The following is a 21,236-nucleotide window of genomic DNA, read 5'->3' as shown; positions in this document are numbered from 1 at the left end:
TATATATATATATATATATATATATATATATATATATATATATATATATATATATAGTAGCGACTTGCCTTCCGAGTCAAGTCAAGTCAAGTCAATTTCATTTATATAGCACGTTTACCACAACTTTTAAACTGAACCAAAGGGCTTTACAGGTTAAAAAAAGCCACTCGGGCAAATCATATTGTTTGGAAAGAAAAAGTGTGGAATATTTCTCTTGTTGCCTTATTTGTATTTGAATTTATTAAAACGATTGTGTACAATTTTATTGAACAAAAACTGTTTTACGTAATATAGAAATTAATCAGAGCTGTTTGTCTATTTTATGGAGGAATGTAGTTGATCATAGAACTAGCACCCCATGATATTAAAAAAAACCTATTGATTTTAAATTGAGAATCGTTTTGAATCGAGAATTGATTCTGAATCAAATCGTTACCCCCAAGAATCAAATCGAATCGTGTAGTGCCCAAAGATTCACAGCCCTGTTAAATATACTGTGGAATGTCCAACATAATATTGTTTGGAATTAATCAAAAAGGTTAGGATTGTTGGAATTGTTTGGAATTAGTCAAAAATGTCTGAAGTCGCACAAAAATTCTAGCGACCATTGATACGTGTCTCTGTCCTGGCTGCTCAGTACAGTATGGCAGAGCTGACAATTATACTAAAAGAAACCGAAACGTCTTTGTACTCGGGCAGTAAAGCAATTCAAATTGTTATAAATATCCCTGATTGTGAAATGTACGTATTTCTGCCTTTACTTGCTGGTGGCATTGGTTTGATTCCCAGGCAGAGTTGCCTCTGAAACAGGCATCAGCCAAAAACATTCTGTAAAATATAATCATCTAATGACTTGCTGCGGGGATCCCTGACAGGGAAATATGAAAAATAAGTTTCACATTTGAAACTCATTCATCACAATTCTAAATTAAATAAAAAAATGTATGAATCAAATCTAAATAATACAGTTTTAGGCCGTCTCTGTGCTCACTCACTGGGCGTATACATCATACGTCAGCAGACAAGAGGAGCTTTTGTAACCTGATACCTGTTTTGAACAGGATTTATCGTCATTTTTTTAGCAATTAGTAAATTTCAATAATCGGTTTGAATTGACAATCGTGTTGAAATGAGAGTTCATTCTGAATCCAGTGTCAATTCAAAAAGAGTTTAATTAAATTATAAGTTTTTGTAAGATTCGCATACATAAAAGGAAAAACTGAAAACTGAAAGAAAAATAATAATGAAAAAATGTGCATTCTGATTAATTGGAGGCCTGGTTATGTTATTGCAAATAATTACATTATTGGATGTCTGTTTTCTATCTGATACAGGGTATTTATCTGACAATCTGTTTTCTCGATTGACTTTAGTATTTACACATAGGTATGTAACTTAAATTAGAAATGCACCTGGGGATAGGTTGATTGGCAACACTAAATGGGCCCTAGTGTGTGAATGTGAGTGTGAATGTTGTCTGTCTGTGTGTGTTGGCCCTGTGATGAGGTGGCGACTTGTCCAGGGTGTACCCCGCTTTGCGCCCATGTGGAGCTGGGATATATATATATATATATATATATATTGTATAGTAGCGACTTGCCTTCTGAGTCAAGTCAAGTCAAGTAAATTTTATTTATATAGCACGTTTACAACTTTTAAATTGAACCAAAGTGCTTTACGGGTTAAAAAAAGCATAAAGCAAAAGAAACAGAAACAAACAAAGAACATAAACAAAGAATGAGATGAACAAAATAGCGCAAAAAGCAATTTGGTAAAAGGGGTTGGATAAAAAGTAAAAAAAATGCAAAATAAAAATAATAGTAATAAAAAGTGTGACAAATAAAAAAAAATTAAACTAAAGCGAAGGGGTCGGGGAGGTAGAACTACAAATGGTGGCCTATTGGGCAGACTCAGCTCAGGTCAAAGGCCAGCGAGAAGAGGTAGGTCTTAAGAAGGGTTTTGAAAACCCCCAGGCTCTGGGCTGACCTAATGTTGAGGGGAAGGCTGTTCCAGAGCTTAGGGGCGGCAACGGAAAAGGCTCTGTCCCCTCCAGTCTTCAGCCTGGATCTAGGGACCGCCAACTGAGCAGCCATCCCCCATATTTGCGCACGTATGACATGTTAGAATGTTAACGTGTCACGTAAAACATTCTCCCAAAGAGTAAGCGCAACCCTGGAACTGATAACTTTTACGAGTTGGACTGTGTTTGACATTAGAAATTCCACTGTATATTTAAAAGCAGTGAAGCTTAAATGCAAGCAGACAACATGCTAATGACGGAGAAACAAAGTGCACAAGCTGATTTTGAGCACGGCGTGGGAAACATACAGACTTCCAAGTACGACACACGCGGACTTAAGAGGTTGGCTTCGCGTTTTCTTGCAGCGGAACCTGGGATGCTGTGGCTGGCTGGACTGAAGCACCCCTATAAGTTAGAAGGCACGACAAGGACTGAGGAGATGTTCAGTATCATACACTCTTGCTGTGAGACGTGGAAACGTTATTGGCCTGAAAACTCTGTATGCGTTAGAAAAGGCTTCCGCTTGCAGTCTTAGCTTTTGTAACTTCATTTGGTTTTTAGACTGCTCGAATCCTTGTAAGCAAGCTTTACGGAGGAAATATGCAAACTGACCTAGAATACTTATAATAAGCACCATAAGATTAAATACTGACAAGATAATCTTGGTTTTGATGCCCCACTCGTAAAAAATAAACCAATGAATCACAGTGTGAATTGCACCTGATTTGTACATGTGTCCATGTCTGGAAAATTAAAACAAACAACACATTTCCCTTAGAAGTAAGCAAACACTGAGGGCTCCCGGCAGGTGAGGCGTGGTCCAGGATGGAAAAAGAGGGTGTGCATTTTGTTGAGGAGTGACATACCTGGGGATGAGAACTGCATTGAGACACCCTGAGTCAGCGGTCTTTGTGTGTTGCTCCTGAGGAACTCCTTGTATTATTTTATTTGTTGGCTATGAAAGCATCTAACTAATCGACATGGCTGCCCACCACAACGTGTGTAACAACTCTCCATGCTGTAGAAGTTCGGCACCTTTGAGGGTATGTGGAGTCAGTGGAGCTCATTGCATGTTCTCATGTCAGGATCTCAACCAACCAGAGCATGTGGAAGTTTTTAACGGAGGGGTACTTGGGGATCGGCGAGAGGGCGGAGCAGCAACCAGGGATGGAGTTGAACGAGCTATAAGGACTGCGGGAGCTGTGGGTAGCTTTCTACGCTCACCAGTGAAGCCTTTAAACTGTCTGGCTTATTTGTTCATAGGAGGCGCACAAAACAATGACCAACTTTGTGTCCGTCACCTTGCGTTATGTCGGAGCAGTGTCAATTATCGTGATGACGTGTCAAGCGCACTGCTTTACTCTCAGTATTCGGCAAATAGGTTTCCAGACGATCTCTGTGATTTGATTTATTGAGTGCAACTGCAAAATAAGCCACCATGGAGTCAAAGAAAGTTGCGATTGCCAGGAATTTTATAAAGAAGGTGAGAACACTTTTAATTAAAAAAACCTAACGAAGTAAAATGCGAAGGTGGCGTCCGCAAGGTTCTACTCTCTATTCTGCAATGATTACTGGATTAAAGCATTATTAACTAAGTGGACCTGATAGAAGTACCTAGTAAAATTGATAAATAAATTCCAGACTGCTTGGACCTGTAAATTTAAATCAGGGGTCCCCAAACTTTTTGAATCGGGAGGCAGCATTGGGTAAAAAAATTTTGGCTGTGGGCCGTGCTATATATATATATATATATATATATATATATATATATATATATATATATATATATATATATATATATATAAACAGCCCGGCCTCTGGCCAAATTTTTTACACCCAATGCTGCCCCCGAGTCAAAAGGTTTGGGGACCCCTGGCCAAATTTTTTTAATTGTTATATATATATGTGTGTATATATATATATATATATATATATATATATATATATATATATATATATATATTTATATTCCTAGCGTGATGTCACGTTATCGATGGGAAAATGCATTTTTAGACAAAATAATTTGCCTAAGCAGCTAGGAGACACAGAGTAACAAGCGGTAGAAAATGGATTTGAAAGGACAGATAAAAATAAACCCCCCCAAAAAAAACAATTATTTTATTTTTTTTAACTTTGGACTTCCCGCGGGCTGGATTTTAGACGCTGCTGGGCCGTATCCATAGTTTGGGGACTCCTGTTTTAAATACACAGACATAGTCTCCGGCACGGCTGCTCCTGGGGTTTATGTGGCGGTGAACAACTGAGATTTGTTTATTATATAATTAATTCACACACATTATATGTGCAATTTTCCATGTTGATGATGCACATTTATTAGAACAAAAGAATGAAGGCTATGGTAAGCAGAAAAAAAATGGTTTCAACTTGTTCCCCTAATATACAGTACAGGCCAAAAGTTTGACACACCTTCTCCTCATTCAATGTGTTTTTTTTATTTTCATGACTATTTACATTGTGGATTGTCACTGAAGGCTTCAAAACTATGAATGAACACATATGGAGTCACTGTATGTACTTAACAAAAAAAGGTGAAATAACTGAAAACATGTTTGTCCAGGGTATATCCCGCCTACAGCCTGAATGTAATAGAGATAGGCTCCAGTGACCTCCCGCGACCCCAAAAGGGACAAGCGGTAGAAAATGGATGAATGGATGTTTTATATATGCTCTTTTAATGTCTTTAATGTCATTTATGTTCTTTGATGTTTCCCTCTTACAAACATATTTATGTATGCTATGGCTATGAGTTTTTTTCCTTGGCCTCAGTCTGGACCCACTCTCTAGGGGCCAGGTTAACTTTTTTTTTTATCAGCCCCCCAGCGTTGACCTGTTTCTCACCTTTTTTGTAAGGGATGTTCATCAGCGATCCTGTTCTGTCTCCCTGTAATGTTTGTCTGCTCTTGAATGGGATTGTGCTGAAAATCTTAATTTACCCTCTGGGATTATTAAAGTATTTCTGATTCTGATTCTAGTTTCTTCAAAATAGCCACCCATTGCTCTGATTATGGCTTTGCACACTCTTGGCATTCTCTCACTGAGCTTCAAGAGTTAATCACCTGAAATGGTTCTCACTTCACAGCTGTGCTTGAAGCTCATTGAGAGAATGCCAAGAGTGTGCAAAGCAGTAATCAGAGCAAAAGGGTGACTATTTTGAATAAACTAGATAACAAAACATGTTTTCAGTTATTTCACCTTTTTTTTTGTTAAGTACATAACTCCACATGTGTTCATTCATAGTTTTGATGCCTTCAGTGGCAATCCATCCATCCATCCTCTACCGCTTATTCCCTTTGGAGTCGCGGGGGGCGCTGTTGCCTATCTCAGCTACAATCGGGCGGAAGGCACGGTACACCCTGGACAAGTCGCCACCTCATTGCAGGCTACCTTCAGTGACAATCTACAATGTAAATAGTCATGAAAATAAAGAAAACGCGTTGAATGAGGAGAAGGTGTGTCCAAACTTTTGGCCTGTACTGTACGCATTGAGTCCATAGAGTGTGTTTTATTCGATTACTCAAACAAAAATAATCAATAGATTATTAAAATAATCAATAGCTGCACCCCTAAACAGAAGTTTTAATTAGAGGAAAGGTGATTGTGGAGAGGGGCGTGGTCCACGCGTTCCCTGCGGGTGGGGTATGTACAGGGGCCGGCCATGAAGCAACCAACAGGTGAGTGGATATCTCAGCTGGAATGAGTTATCTAATCACCTGTTCCTTTATTAGCAGCACCGGAGACCATGAGCAGAGGAGATAGTGGGAGCAGGAGAGACCGATGACTGAAAAGTAAACAGAAGAAACTTTGACGACAAAACCAGATTGCTGAAAAGCAAAAAGAAGAAACTTTGACAACGAGACCAGATTGCTGAAAAGCAAACAGTAGAAACTTGAAAAAGACAACAAACGAAAAATAAAAAAAACCTCTCCTGTTAAAACCCACATCTCGAGGTGTTGTGGTCACGTTGGTCCATCGAACCCTGAAGGAGGAAGAAAGGAACCTCCACAACTGGCGCCCAACGTGGGGCAGGTGATGCGAGTTGTCGGACCCCCAGCACCCCCAGCATGGGCTTTCTGAACACAAACGCAAAGTGGTTTGGGAGGAATTAAGAACCATGCTGGAGATGGGTGTAATAAAAGAATCCCACAGCCCGTGGTGCAGCCCCATTGTTCTGGTGGGGAAGAAGGATGGGACTGTACTGTTCTGTGTGGATTACCGCAAGGTAAATGCGGTGTCACGTTTTGACGCATACCCAATGCCTCGGGTCGACGAGCTCCTGGATTGGCTAGGCACTGCTCGTTTTTCCCCGATACTGGATTTAACCAAGGTCTACTGGCAGATTCCCTTGTCACCAGAGTCCCGAGAAAAAAATGGCCTTTTCCACTCCGGAAGATTTGTACCAATTTGTGACACTTCCGTTTGGTTTGTTCGGTGCGCCCGCCACATTCCAGCGCCTCATGGACCGGGTGCTGCGACCCCACCCGGCATACGCGGCTGCCTACTTGGATGATGTCATCATTCAAAATGGCAGCTGGGAACAACACATGCAGGGGGTGGGGGCGGTGCTCGAGTCCCCGAGGCGGGCAGGGCTCACCAACAAACCCGGCAAAGTGCGCAGTTGGCCGGAGGGAAGTACAGTTCCTGGGGTACCACATGGGGGGAGGGGGGAAAGAGGCTGCGACCACAAGTCGACAAGACAGCGGCGATTGCGGCCTGTCCACCCCCCAAGACGAAAAAAGAGGTGAGGCAGTTTTTGGGACTGGCGCGCTATTACCGCCAATTTATTCCCTGGTTTACAGACCTGACCAGCCCACTGACTGACCTCACCCAAAAGGTATGCTCCAGATCTGGTCCAGTGGACGAAGCAGTGCCAGCGGGGGTTTGAGGAGGTATAAACAGCACTCTGCGAGGAGCTGGTGCTGCACATGCCAAATTTAAACATCCACTTCTGTCTGCAGGTGGACGCGTTGGGCCGGGGACTGGGGGCGGTGCTGACCCAGCGGGTGGAGGGCGTCGACCGCCCCTTGCTTTAAATCTGCCGGAAACTATCTGACCGGGAGGAAAGGTACAGCATGGTGGAGAGGGATTGCCTTGCCATCCGGTGGGCGGTCGGGGCCCTCCGCTACTACCTGTTGGGCGTGCCTTCAGTATCTGCTCGGACCACAAACCTCTCCAGTGGCTCCACCGCATGAAGGACGCCAATGCGCAGATCACCCGGTGGTACCTTGCATTGCAACCCTACAACTTCCGGGTGGTCCACAGGCCGGGTGCACAGATGGCCGTGGCCGACTTCCTCTCTCGCCCCGCCATGGGGGGAGGGGAGTGGGCACGGCCGGACGGGTGCCCGGCCTGAGTCTGGCGGTGGAGACATGTGGAGAGGGGCATGGTCCACGCGTTCCCTGCGGGCGGGGTGTGTGCAGAGGCCGGCCATGAAGCAGCCAACAGGTGAGTGGATATCTCAGCTGGAATGAGTTATCGAATCACCTGTTCCCTTATTAGCAGCGCCGGAGACCATGAGCAGAGGAGATAGTGGGAGCAGGAGAGACCGATGACTGAAAAGCAAACAGAAGAAACTTTGACAACGAAACCAGATTGCTGAAAAGCAAAAAGAAGAAACTTTGACAACGAGACCGGATTGCTGAAAAGCAAACAGAAGAAACTTGAAAACGACAACAAACGAAAAATAAAAAAAAACTCTCCTGTTAAAACCCACGTCTCAAGGTGTTGTGGTCACGTTGGTTCATCAAACCCTGAAGGAGGAAGAAAGGAACCTCCACAGTGATGCTCGATGTTTATCTGTTCATTTCATCTGTCATGTATATGCATCATTTTCCGTATGTAAATTATTCTTGATAAAATGTTAATATTTTTGGGTGTTAACTGGATTTGCGTTAAATGTATCCGGTTTTTGTACAATTCAATCTTTGTCAGACAGACCCCTCATGAAAACTACTATATTGTGACCCAATTCAGATAGGCAATGGTGTTAGCTTCAGGTGCCTTAAAGTACAATCCACAATAATGAACACCTATTATTGGTCTGCAAAATAATGATCCTTTAGCACAGTCTCTCCCTCCTGTTCTTTTCCATCCCTGGCAAAAAAAAAAAAAGAAGAACCCTCTCGCCTGGAGCCCAAACTTTTAGATGGCATCTGCCTTATTACAGTACAATGTTTTTAGGCACGTGCGGCCACATAGTGAATCAGACAACCACTGTTCAGAGCCCGGGTACATTTCTGCCTGTATTTGACAGTAACAGATTTCATTGAATGGTTCTAAAATGACACTGTGGACTTTTAAAAGCCAGCAGTTTGTAGCTAGAATAAATGGCACAGGATCATTGCATTTTTTTTTTACAGTTGTGCACCAAAATTATGTCATATAATAACAAGAAATACTAGAACTAATCCATTGTTAATATCAAAACAAAAACACTCTTTAGGGTTGAGAAGGGAATGGTGGAGGATTTGATTGTTAAAAATAAGACAGCTTTGGAACGTGTTTACAATGTGTGTACCACGGTAAACACACGGCCACATCTAATCGCTCCCAACACAAAAATGGTTCCAAAATACACCCAAACAACTGCATGAGAGAAATGCTGCAACTTCACGTCAAACAAAAGGGATGCACGTCTTTAAAAACATGAGCTAATAATTGATTATTTGTAGGTTTTTGATTGATTGATTGATTGAAGCTTTTATTAGTAGATTGCACAGTACTGTACATATTCCACACAATTAACCACTAAATGGTAACACCCGAATAAGTTTTTCCACTTGTTTAAGTTGGGGTCCACGTTAATCAATTCATTGTAACATTTACAAGTTACAATTACTAGTTACAATTAAAAGAGTAGAATCATTTAAAAATTAACTCAGTATGTGTTTTGCTAGGGTCTACTTTAATGTCTGTGTGACAAAAACAAGTAAAACATCCACACCGTGTTTGTTTTCCAATTTTAGTTTAATTCCTGCACTGTTTGTGCATGGGTAAGGTTACAGGGAACATTTAAAACATTGATAAGATCCCGAGTGGATTCAAAGTTATTGGAACTGATCAATGCTGGCGAGGTCCAGCTCAATGGGTGTTGTTGGTTTACGAATTATAATGTGTATGGTTATCTGAAATATGTTTATGTATGCGTTATTATATAGTTGTTTCAACAATATTTGCCCTTACAGTGTCTGTATGAGAAGCCTCCAGAACAGTGGTTCTCAAACTTTTTTCACCAAGCTAAATCTAGCTGGTAAGCCGCGGATGTTTTGGTCAGATCTAACAGGGTTCACTCCCAGCAGGACCCCAGACATTAAAACAACGTTGAGAACTTGTTGTATTAGGTCCTGACGTTCAGCAACTTGAACAATGACGTTGAAACAACGTGCTTTTTGACGACGTTTAATCAATATTGGGTTCTGACGTTGGTTTGACCATTGAATCTTGGTCATTCTACAACACAAATACAATGTTGAAACAACATGCTTTCTGACAATGTTTATTCAATGTAAGGTTGTGATGTTGATTTGACCATTGAAATTCGGTCATTTCTCAACCAACAATGAGGATCCAACATTGGTCATAAACGTTGTCTTAATTTACAAATACCGTATTTTTCGGACTGTAAGTCGCAGTTTTTTTCATAGTTTGGCTGGGGGTGCGACATATACTCCGGAGCGACTTATGTGTGAAATTATTAACACATTACCGTAAAATATCAAATAATATTATTTATCTCATTCGCTGAAGAGATGAAGAAAATGTCAGCAATCATCACACACAAGTCAACCAATAAGAATTCAACGGGGGAGGGTCATGGCAGAAGTGCATTGTGGGTCATGGAATGCTAACTGCTATATGCTACATGCTACTGCCGTAGTTATTAAAATGGATCATTTCAACGTCGGCGGTAACTTATAAAAACTGAGAAGGGCTGAACAAAAATGCGGCCGAAAAGAAAAATAATGTACTGCAGATTACAAGCTGGACGTAATGAAATATGCAGCAGAAAACGACAAAAGGGAAGCGGCGCATACCTATGGAGTTGGAAGAGTTGTTTAGAAGCGACATAGAGGAAGAAGATTTCATCGGATTTATCGATTAGGAGTGACAGATTGTTTGGTAAACGTATAGCATGTTCTATATTTTATAGTTATTTGAATGACTCTTGGGCTTCACGGTGGCAGAGGGGTTAGTGCGTCTGCCTCACAATACGAAGTTCCTGCAGTCCTGGGTTCAAATCCAGGCTCGGATCTTTCTGTGTGGAGTTTGCATGTACTCCCCGTGAATGCGTGGGTTCCCTCCGGGTACTCCGGCTTCCTCCCACCTCCAAAGACATGCACCTGGGGATAGGTTGATTGGCAACACTAAATTGGCCCTAGTGTGTGAATGTGAGTGTGAGTGTTGTCTGTCTATCTGTGTTGGCCCTGCGATAAGGTGGCGACTTGTCCAGGGTGTACCCTGCCTTCCGCCCGATTGTAGCTGAGATAGGCGCCAGCGCCCCCCGCGACCCCGAAAGGGAATAAACGGTAGAAAATGGATGGATGGATGGATGAATGACTCTTACCATAATATGTTACGTTAACATACCAGGCACCTTCTCAGTTGGTTATTTATGCGTCATATAGCGCAGTGGTCCCCAACCACCGGGCCGTGGCCCGATTGGTACCGGGCCGCAGAAGAATTTTTTATATATAAAAAAAAAAAAAAAAAATTATTAAATCAACATACAAAACACAATATACACTTACAAATTGTGCACCAACACCAAAACCTCCCCTTTTCATGACAAAAACGTCCCTTTTTCATGACAAAGAAGAAAAAAGAAAAAAGAAAAAAAAAGGACACCCCCCGGGCCGCGGGACAAATTATTAAGCGTTGACAGGTCCGCGGATGTCTTTGGAAGTGGGAGGAAGCCGGAGTACCCGGAGGGAACCCACGCATTCACGGGGAGGACATGCAAACTCCACACAGAAAGATCCCGAGGCTGGATTTGAACCCAGGACTGCGGGAGCTTCGTATTGTGAGGCAGACGCACTAACCCCTCTGCCACCGTGAAGCCACCTGGGGATAAGTTGATTGGCAACACTAAATTGGCCCTAGTGTGTGAATGTGAGTGTGAATGTTGTCAGTCTATCTGTGTTGGCCCTGCGATGAGGTGGCGACTTGTCCAGGGTGTACGCCGCCTTCCGCCCGATTGTAGCTGAGATAGGCGCCAGCGCCCCCCGCGACCCCGAAAGGGAATAAGCGGTAAAAAATGGATGGATGGATGGGTCCGCGGATACAACAACGTTGGGGACCACTGATATAGCGTACACTTATTCAGCCTGTTGTTCACTATTCTTCATTTATTTTAAATTGCCTTTCAAATGTCTATTCTTGGTGCTGGATTTTATCAAATAAATTTCCCCCAAAAATGCGACTTATACTCCAGTGCGACGTATATATGTTATTTTCCTTCTTTATTATGCATTTTCGGCCGGTGCGACTTATACTCCGCAGCAATTTATAATCCGAAAAATAGGGTACTATTAACGATATAAAAATTTTACAATGTTGTTTCAAAGTCAATTTTAAAAGACATGTATGTATAATCAATGTTGTATCAATGTCTGCGGCATTTGCTACGCCAACTAATGGCGGGGATGTTGGTAACTCAAGTCTTTGCTAGCAACTTAGAGCATAACAATTAGCCGAGAGACAGCTTTTAAGTTGAGGTACCACTGTATAGGGCGGGGGTATGTTATTATGTTTTTTGTTTGAGGACAAACATGACACACACCTTCCCTATGGTTAGAAAGCTCACTGTTCAATATGTTTGTCTATATGCTTCACAGATGAGACTATTTGGTGAACATCGTTTTGTCCTACTAATATCGGTGGTTCTTGAACTCACCATAATGTGAAATGCGACGCAACAGTTTGTATACATGTAAAATCTTCCACTCCTACTTTGTCTCATCTTGTCCACCAAAAGTTTTATACTGTGCGTGAATGCACAAAGGTGAGCTTTGTTGATGTTATTGACTCGGAGTGATGATCAGGCTGTTTAGGCTAGCTGTATGTACATATTGCATCATTATGCCTCATTTATAGGTATATTTGAGCTAATTTAATTTATTTTACTTTTATCCCCTTTGTATATAATCTAATTTTGCATGTCTCAATACAGCTTATCTGTATGTAACATTGGCTACATGTCAGATAGTTGTTTGTGTGCTATGTCTTTCCAGACCATGTCGACACCATTTAGTGGTCAATTGTACAGAATATGTACTAAACTGTGCAATCTACTAATACAAGTTTCAATCAATCAATCAAATTTTCATCGTGTTCTGCCATTATTACGCATGGCTCCGCCATGAGGGCAAGGCATGCCATAGCACCTTGCCTCCGCCAGAGGACAGTGTGCGCTAAAAACCGTTTTTTTTTTTTAAAATGAATAGGCGGAACTGATTGAAGGTCAGTGTGCTTGCTTCTCTCTTCTCCTCCACGCATGATGTGATTACCATTTAGGATTTTGGAACCAAAATAGAACAGCCAGGAGAGCTCGCAGGAAGGGAAACCTCTCCACACCTCCCGCCATTTAAACAGTTTTTTTCCCCTCGGCCATCAGACACGTGAACAATAACAGAATCTGATAGCTCAGTTACAGCTCATGTTATTCTATTCTGTGTTATGTGTCTGTTATGTTGCACGATTGCGCCAGGTAAAATTCTTAGTTTGTGAACCCGTTCTCAAACAATGGCAATAAAAACTTTTCTGATTCTGATTCTGATTCTATCTCGCTCTCTCGATTTTGCAACATTTGGGGTTATTTACATAAAAAATGGCAGTAAAGTTTGGGAGGGGGGGGGGGAGAAAAAAACCTGCATCCTTTTGAGACCCTCCTCCAACATTCCCTTTAGGCGTCATACAATATGCCCTTCACAGTTATTCACAATACAGAATAATGCATTTCATAATGAAACATTCATGTTATCTACACACGCAGCCCCATGGGTTCATTCTATTTTTCTCTTCGCGTGGTTTTTTTCTCCTCCAAAAATACATCATGACTGTGTTTGGACGGTAAGAGGGATGAGAAAGCCTTTTTTTTTTCAGAACGCCGATTCATACTGTAGGAGTTCGTAAAGAAGCGGGCCGTCCCTGTACCTGATGCCCACGGCGTTGGGGCTGATGTACTGCAGCACGTTGATGGTCCTGCGCAGGCGCCGGTCCACAAAATGCGCGTCCCAGGCTGGGTAGCGCTTCCTGGGCATGTCTATCTTTATGAGGGGGCCTTCCGGTTGGATGGGCCTGCCGGATGCGTCCACGGGCTCTGTGGACCTCACCTGGAAAACAGGAAGGCAGGTGTCTGTGGCGGTTTCATCAGGCTCTGTGTACTCCCCCGCCAGCCCCCGAGTTGGAGTGGCCTGGGAGCCCCGTGGGCCGGGCGTGGTGGCCATGGGCTCAGCTTCGGGGGGCAACGGGAGGCCCCAGAGCAGTTCCGCACAACAGGAGCTGGCATAGACCCTCAGACGGGGGCCCATAGGGTGCAGGACCCCGTAGTAGAGGACCATGCAAGCCACACCCGAGGCAAAGCACAGGAAGACGCTACAGAGGGCATAGGAGGCGTAGGCGTCAGTGGTGGCTGGGTCGCGGTACGCGTACCACAGCGAGCTGAGGAGGGCGTTCTCTAGCAGCACCACAGCGTAGTAGGCCACCATGCGGTAGCGCGTCTGCCCCTCGCGCACGTTGAACCAGCAGAAGACGTAGACCACGCCCACCACCATGTTGAACAGCACTTCCTCCCACTTGGACATGCAGAAGTCGGTGCCGCCGTGGATGACCCAGAAAGCCATGGCGCACCAGTGGAGCACCACGAAAATGCCAAAGTAGATGTGGAAAACCGAGGCGAACAGGGCGAAGGAGAGCACCCGGGAGGAGATGGTGAAGAGGCGCCAGAAGAGGTGCACCAGAGCGCCGCGGTAGCTCATGCTCTTCTTGTCGTCTCGGGAGTCGCGCAGGAGCTTATGGTAGGACGATAGCACCCAGGACAGGGACAGGAGGGAGGACATGGCAGAAGAACCTGATGGACGTAGAGAAGATAGAATGGATGAAATGAATAAAAAGAGGGTGTGCAGTCTCGTCAGTCTCAGCATCTTCTAGAGCAGTGGTTCTCAACCTTTTTTCAGTGATGTACCCCCTGTGAACATTTTTTTAATTCAAGTACCCCCTAATCAGAGCAAAGCATTTTTGGTTGAAAAAGAGAAATAAAGAAGTAAAATACAGCACTATGTCATCAGTTTCTGATTTATTTAATTGTATAAGAGTGCAAAATATTGCTAATTTGTAGTGATCTTTTTTGAACTATTTTGAAAAAAAAAGGTATAAAAAAACTAAACATTTGTTCAATAATAAATAAAGATTTCTACACATAGAAGTAATCATCAACTTAAAGTGCCCTCTTTGGGAATTGGACGAGAGATCCATTTGGATTCATGAACTTAATTCTAAACATTTCTTCACAAAAAAAGAAATCTTTACGGAACATGTCCACAAAAAATCTAGCTGTCAACACTGAATATTGCATTGTTGCATTTCTTTTCACAGTTTATGAACTTACTTTCATATTTTTTGAAGTATTATTCAACAAATATATTTATAAAGGATTTTTGAATTGTTGCTATTTTTAGAATATTAAAAAAAAAAAATCTCACGTACCCCTTGGCATACCTTCAAGTACACCCAGGGGTACGTGAACCCCCATTTGAGAACCACTGTTCTAGAGTAGTCAGTGTGCAGCTTGTATAGCTAATAAATCTGCTTTTTTCAATGTCGTCAGTACCAATACTAACACTCTTTGAGTATTGGTGCTAGGAATTTGCAAACATTTTTTTACCCTTCGCGTTCATACTTGTTGCCTTTTTGTTGCGTTTCGCTTGATTGTAAAATATGTCAATTGAGCTGGGGTGTGGTGTTCATATGTTGTCAATATTCAGTGTTTTATCATTCATGGTTAATATTGTAAATCTCACATTCTTTATTTTCATGTACATTCTGGGTAATTCAATCAGTAAAAAAAAATTTAAAATTCCGTTTTTTAAGGCGGTCTGACGTTTTTAGCTTTCAATCAGACCTTTGTTTTGTATTAATGTTCCTAAAAATAGATATACCAGCCCCCAGACACATTTTTTCTCTAAATTTGGCCCCCCGATTTAAAATAATTGCCCAGGCCTGTTATACACAAAAAGTTAGCTTGTTACTAATTTATAATAATGTAGGAAAAACTGCTCTTAAAGGATTTTGAAATATATTTTTGTGTACACATTTATATGTATGCATGTTTGGACTATTCCACCAAATCAATGGCATTTGTGTCCCCTGGAAATAAAATGTAAAAATGCACGACTGACTAAATGCAACATGTTTTTTCTTAAACACTGTCCCGCACACGGGTCTGATTGCATATTTAGTAAATACGCTTTAAAAGAGTAGAAAATTACCATTTGTTGCCTTTCTAAAGTTACACTTTACCATGAGATATCATCCTTTGAATCCTTCAGAAATGTTATATTCTTTACCTATTTCTCTTAGTCCCAATATTACTTACTTTAAAAGAAAGAAGTTAAATTTACTTTGATTAGGGTTTTCACTCAGTCCTGTTACCGTAACCTCTTAAGGCCCAAGCTGTTTGTTTACATGCTTTTATTAATTTCTCTTTGCTATTTGGGCTTATTGGACCCTAATTAGAATAAAAACTAAAAATCATCTTTTAATATGATGTACTTAGTCCATAAGTACAGAAACATGTACTCTATGTGTAGTGACATGCAGATTTTTATTTTTACACTTTCTACTCTTATACTCTTCTGACAACACCAGATAGCAGGATAAGTGTCCATATGTCGCATAAGACCCCAATTCAGTAGTGTACACAATTTTGGAAATAAGAGCTAAAATGTGCTGTCCACACATGTGGCCACTAACGCATTTTTAACATAGGGGTGTCAAAGTCAAGAATGAACTATCCATGGCCACTGGGAAGATATTTAATTAGTATTAGAACTGGCTTGCAGGCCACAGCCGCCTGCTGCTGTTTTGCACGCACTGATAATCCATCAGTGTCACGTGGTGACGTGGTCTGGTCGGGGTTTGTTCTCCCGGAATGCAGAACGGACAGCTCCGGCCGACAGCGTGAGGTAGGAGATGATAATTTCATCATAATAGTACCAAAAGACAGAAACTAACCGAGGAAAAACGTGCCGATTGCACGGGAAGCTAAAATAACAGCTTAGCACAGGATCAAGATCAGAAATAATGAACAGGAATAAACCAACGTGATAGTTGCATACCGCAAACAATGAAGCCACACAGACAACGTGAATAAATAGCTCTCTGATTAGTGCTCGACAGCAGGTGAACATGCCGAGCACTAATCAGAGGCAAGTGAAACCAATTAGCACCCATGGTAACCGAAACAAACACCCAAAGTGCACAAGAGAGGAACTAAAGGAGTCCAAAACTAAGAGAACATAACTAAACAAAACATGATCCGGACCACGGATCATGACAATTAGTGTTGGCACTAGGAATTTTCAAAATTTTTTGTAAGCGTTTCGAAAACAAATGATAAATGTATGCATTATCCTGTTACATCTCACATTTTATATTGTGTTTTGGAAAAAGGTTGTGATGAACGTTACTTAATTCATTAAAGAAATAATGCAAAAAAAAACACATTTTTATGGATATGGTAATGTATTCAGTTATAAACATTCATTCACTTTCTTTTTTCCTTCATGGATCTAAACTTTACCGCTGCCGGTATTTTTTCCTATATTTTTTTTGTCATATTATCCAAAATATGTTTGTTTTATTTTTGAACAAAAATAAGACAAAAAGAACAATTAAAAGTTGTCTTTATTTTTTAGTTTTAAAGCCCTACTGAAATGAGATTTTCTTATTTCAAACGGGGATAGCAGGTCCATTCTATGTGTCATACTTGATCATTTCGTGATATTGCCATATTTTTGCTGAAAGGATTTAGTAGAGAACATCCACGATAAAGTTCGCAACTGGACAAAAGCCCCGTCTCTACATGTTGATGGCTCCTCATATATTCACATTGATTTTAATGGGAGCCTCCAACAAAAACAGTTATTCGGACAGAGAAAACGACAATTTCCCCATTAATTTGAGCGAGGATGAAAGATTCGTGTTTGAGGATATTGATAGCGAAGGACTAGGAAAAAAAAAAACAATAAAAAAAAAACGCGATTGCAATCGTGTTGCAATGAGGCAGATTCATATGTTTTTAGAGACATTTACTATAATAATTCTGGGAAATCCCTTATCTTTCTATTGTGTTGCTAGTGTTTTAGTGAGTTTAACAGTACCTGATAGTCTGAAGTGTACGTCCACGGCCATGTGTTGACGTGCAGTGTCTCAGGGAAGTCGACGGCAGCTGTACGGGAGGCGCAAGCTCAGCTGATATCCGGTAAGTGGCGACTTTTTACCACAATTTTCTCACCGAAACCTGCTGGTTGACAAGTGGTCGGGATCCATGTTCGCTGTGATCCATAGTAAAGTTTCAACTCCGTGAATTTTAAACAAGGAATCTCCGTGTGTTTGTGTGGCTAAAGGCTAAAGCTTCCCAACTCCATTGTTATACTTTGACTTCTCCAATATTAATTGAACAAATTGCAAAAGATTCAGCAACACAGATCTCCAAAATACTGTGTAATTATGCCGTTAAAGCAGACGACTTTTAGCTGTGTGTGTGTGTGCAGCGCACATATCAGCCCGTGACGTCACGCGTACACGTCATCATTACGCAACGTTTTCAAGAAAAAAAAGAAATTTAAAATTGCAATTTAGTAAACTAAAAAGGCCATGTTGGCATGTGTTGCAATGTTAATATTTCATCATTGATATATAAACTATCAGACTGCGTGGTGGGTAGTAGTGGGTTTCATCAATAGGCCTTTAATGCCATTATTTTTAATAGTCCGAGCCACGTGTGCACAGATTTTCCTCCATGCGGCCCCTGACCTAAAATGAGTTTGACACCACTCGTCTACATCAACTTCAGATTTATCCGTCAATTCTAATAAAATAAAAAAACGTTTATGTTTGTTTGTTTTTTTTCTGCCCTTTTTGTCAAAACTATGTTTTTTCTTATGGCAAACACAAAATATGCAAAAGCTTCCACCAAAAATATTTTTTAAAGTGTAATATTTGATGTGAAGTAATCGGAGCCTTGGATATGTCAATATTTCATAAAAAACATTGATTTTGATTCAATATTATGTTTTGAGCAATGACAGTTTTAAAGAAAAAATACAGTTTTGTTTTTTAGTCAACATGCAATTTTTTTCAAAATTACATCTCACCTGTAAGCTTTTTTATGTTTTTGTTTGTTTTAATAGTCTTTTTAGAATGTGCCGTGGGCCTTTAAAACATTAGCTGCGGGCTGCAAATGGCCTCGGAGCCACACTTTTGACACCCCTGCTATAGATAATAAAAAATTTAATCTGATAAGTCTTTGGATAAAAAGCAGAGCCTGACAACGCATGTGCGTTCTTCATAACGTATCTCTGCTTCGGTAAACTATGACGATGATGATGTCACCTGCTAACTTGTCAGCCACTTCTCCAAGAGACTCCTTTTGAACTCTCCTTGCTCATTAACACTTCAAAAGGCAAACAAATGCCCCTTTTTTTGACCTGCAAAGTATGTTTTTGGGGAGGAGGTGTCTGGGGGGGTGCTGGTTGGCTTGAAGCTAACTGCTAGCCTGTCTCCAACCTCGAACGATGTCAATGCAGCGGGAGATAAAAATGAAGTTTACATGGACTAAAACAAGTCATTTATTGGAGACATGGCACAGAATGAAGTTAAAAAGGTTGACTTTACACTCTTCTTAGTGTTTACCACGAAGTCTTTCTTTTGACAGCCCCTCGCGGTAAAGTTGTCCGAGTGAGAACTGAGGCAGTATTTGTCATTGATAAAACTTTGGGCCAATCAAAATTTAAGAAATTGTATTGGAAAGTTCACTACTTTGAAGTCGATCAATGAAAACGTAATAAACGGGGATGGAAATTTGACCCGGCAATACAAACAAAACACCGGCGGAAAGCAACAATTGAAAATAAAAAACACCCAACTCAGTGTTTTGACCCCAGGAATGCAGGGTCAAAAAAAATAATTAAAATAACTCTGGGTCCCTAGGACGAGCATTTACGGAAGTCCGCGCATCCTTTCTGATTTCAATGTGTAAAAAGACGCAAAAAGTGTGTTAACGCCAACAGTGCTCGTTCCTTGGCGAGAGTGTCGATTCTCTACCTGTGAGCACTGAGACTGCACCAACCTAAAAAAAACATCTATTTTTTCCGTAAATGTACTTATTCATGGAAGCCTGTCACAAATTTAGCACTTGTAGTTTACCCTAGCTCATTAACAAATGATAACGGACATATGGCAGTGTAGCATACCTGAAGTGTGGCGTAACTCTGCTTCACAACACACCTCATGTCTGCCTAGTTTGCCAGAGAATACCATGTAGCGGAAATGTTCTGTGATGCCCTTTAGTGACTTTGTCATTACATTTCGCCAGTAGAGGTACTTTTATTAAAAAGTAACATTCCGTAATAAAATACAAGCAGTCACAAAAGTAATTACGACGTGAGTGAGAGCCCACAGCGTACAGAAAGCCTTTATCACTTGCAAGGAAACACAGATTACAGAGACTTTTCTGTGGTTTGACAAGACTTTGAACACTACTGCTTTACTTATTTCACCAGGAAGGAACATTTGTTAAATGTTGAAATTTTTTTTTTACAAAATAAACCGGGAAGAATGCAAAAAGACAGCAAAAAGGCAAAACTTAATGAGAAATGGCTGAAATGTTGAGACTAATAAATACAAACACAAAGATTTGTCTTTAAATATAAGTTGTATCTTTCTTATTGGCCTATGTCATTACAAACAACATGATGATGTCACTCTACCAACATATTGAAAGAATATTAGGAAAAATATTTAGCTCATCCATCCATCCATCCATCCATCCATCCATTTTCTACCACTTGTCCCTTTTGGGGTCGCATTTTAAATATTAAAAAGGCTCCACGCCACTGCTGTTCTTTTTGTCTGAATGCCCAAGCATCCACACATATAAGATTGTACACCAAAAACATCATCCATTTATTATTATTCCGCTGCAAAATTTTCATCCGATTGGAACCGTTGAAGTATAAAAGCGTTTGGCTTGACCGGAAATCGTGAGCTCCCTACAAAATCCCGGATTACCCAGAATTCCCGGTTTTCTGGGACATTTTGCCTAATGAAAATGAACGAGCCAATTTTCAAACATGCACAACTCCCACATGTATCACCCCATTCAAACTGTTACACCATCCACACACTCCACACACCTTGAACAATAAACAAGTAAACATTTTTTTCCAAAGCCCTATTTACACCTCTTCCTGGCAAATTTTCAAAGTTCACATTTTTTAACCGTTTTTGACCATTCTACTGTGAAACGTTCCTCTCAGTTTGGACAACAAATCCTTTTATTTTTTTCGTACAAATTCTCGGTTTTCCACAAATACTAGGAATGACAAAATACCTATTCAAAATTTAAACTGCTACGACGTCAACTTTTTTCAACCGACTCCAAAAATTCCAAGACCAACCTATTCATAACATTTAGGTTGGACAATTGGGCTCGTATTAATATTTTCAAGTATTCCCGGTTTTCCCCAAATTTCCAGGAAATTTCCAAATGAATGGACATATTTATAGTTCTATTATGTAGTTCCAAATTCTCGAAATTTTGCGCAATTCATAAAAACGATTCCTAATTTTCAACCATCCACCCACACTACTCTTCCAATATATCGAACGCAAAACATGTTTTCCCTTTCCCAAAATTCTCAGTTGTACCGGATTATTTCCCCATTAACAATGAATGGGCATTATACAAACCTAGTTTCCATTTGAGTTGGGAAATTGTGTTGGATGTAAATATAAACGAAATACAATGCTTTGCAAATAATTTTCAACCCATATTCAGTTGAATATGCTACAAAGACAATATATTTGATGTTCAAACCGATAAAAAATTTTTTTTTGCAAATAATCATTAACTTTTGAATTATGATGCCAGCAACACGTGACAAAGAAGTTGGGAAATGTGGCAATAAATACTGATAAA

At 40.8% G+C, this 21,236-nt stretch overlaps 1 protein-coding gene across 1 annotated transcript in view; it reads right to left on the bottom strand.

The window, feature by feature from the left end:
• Positions 1 to 11,054: 11,054 nt before the first annotated feature.
• xkr6b (XK, Kell blood group complex subunit-related family, member 6b) overlaps positions 11,055 to 21,236 on the bottom strand; it is a 175,140-nt gene continuing 164,958 nt past the window's right edge. Inside the window, exon 3 of the mRNA XM_061900638.1 lies at positions 11,055 to 14,105. Coding sequence (XP_061756622.1) covers positions 13,135 to 14,105 — 971 coding nt within the window. The 3' untranslated portion in view covers positions 11,055 to 13,134. The remainder of the gene's footprint in view (positions 14,106 to 21,236) is intronic.

This window comes from Nerophis ophidion, linkage group LG05 (assembly GCF_033978795.1).
Source record: "Nerophis ophidion isolate RoL-2023_Sa linkage group LG05, RoL_Noph_v1.0, whole genome shotgun sequence".
Classification (NCBI taxonomy): domain Eukaryota; kingdom Metazoa; phylum Chordata; class Actinopteri; order Syngnathiformes; family Syngnathidae; genus Nerophis; species Nerophis ophidion.
Note: the sequence above shows the minus strand (reverse complement) of the source record. Positions and strands in the feature narration are given on the sequence as shown.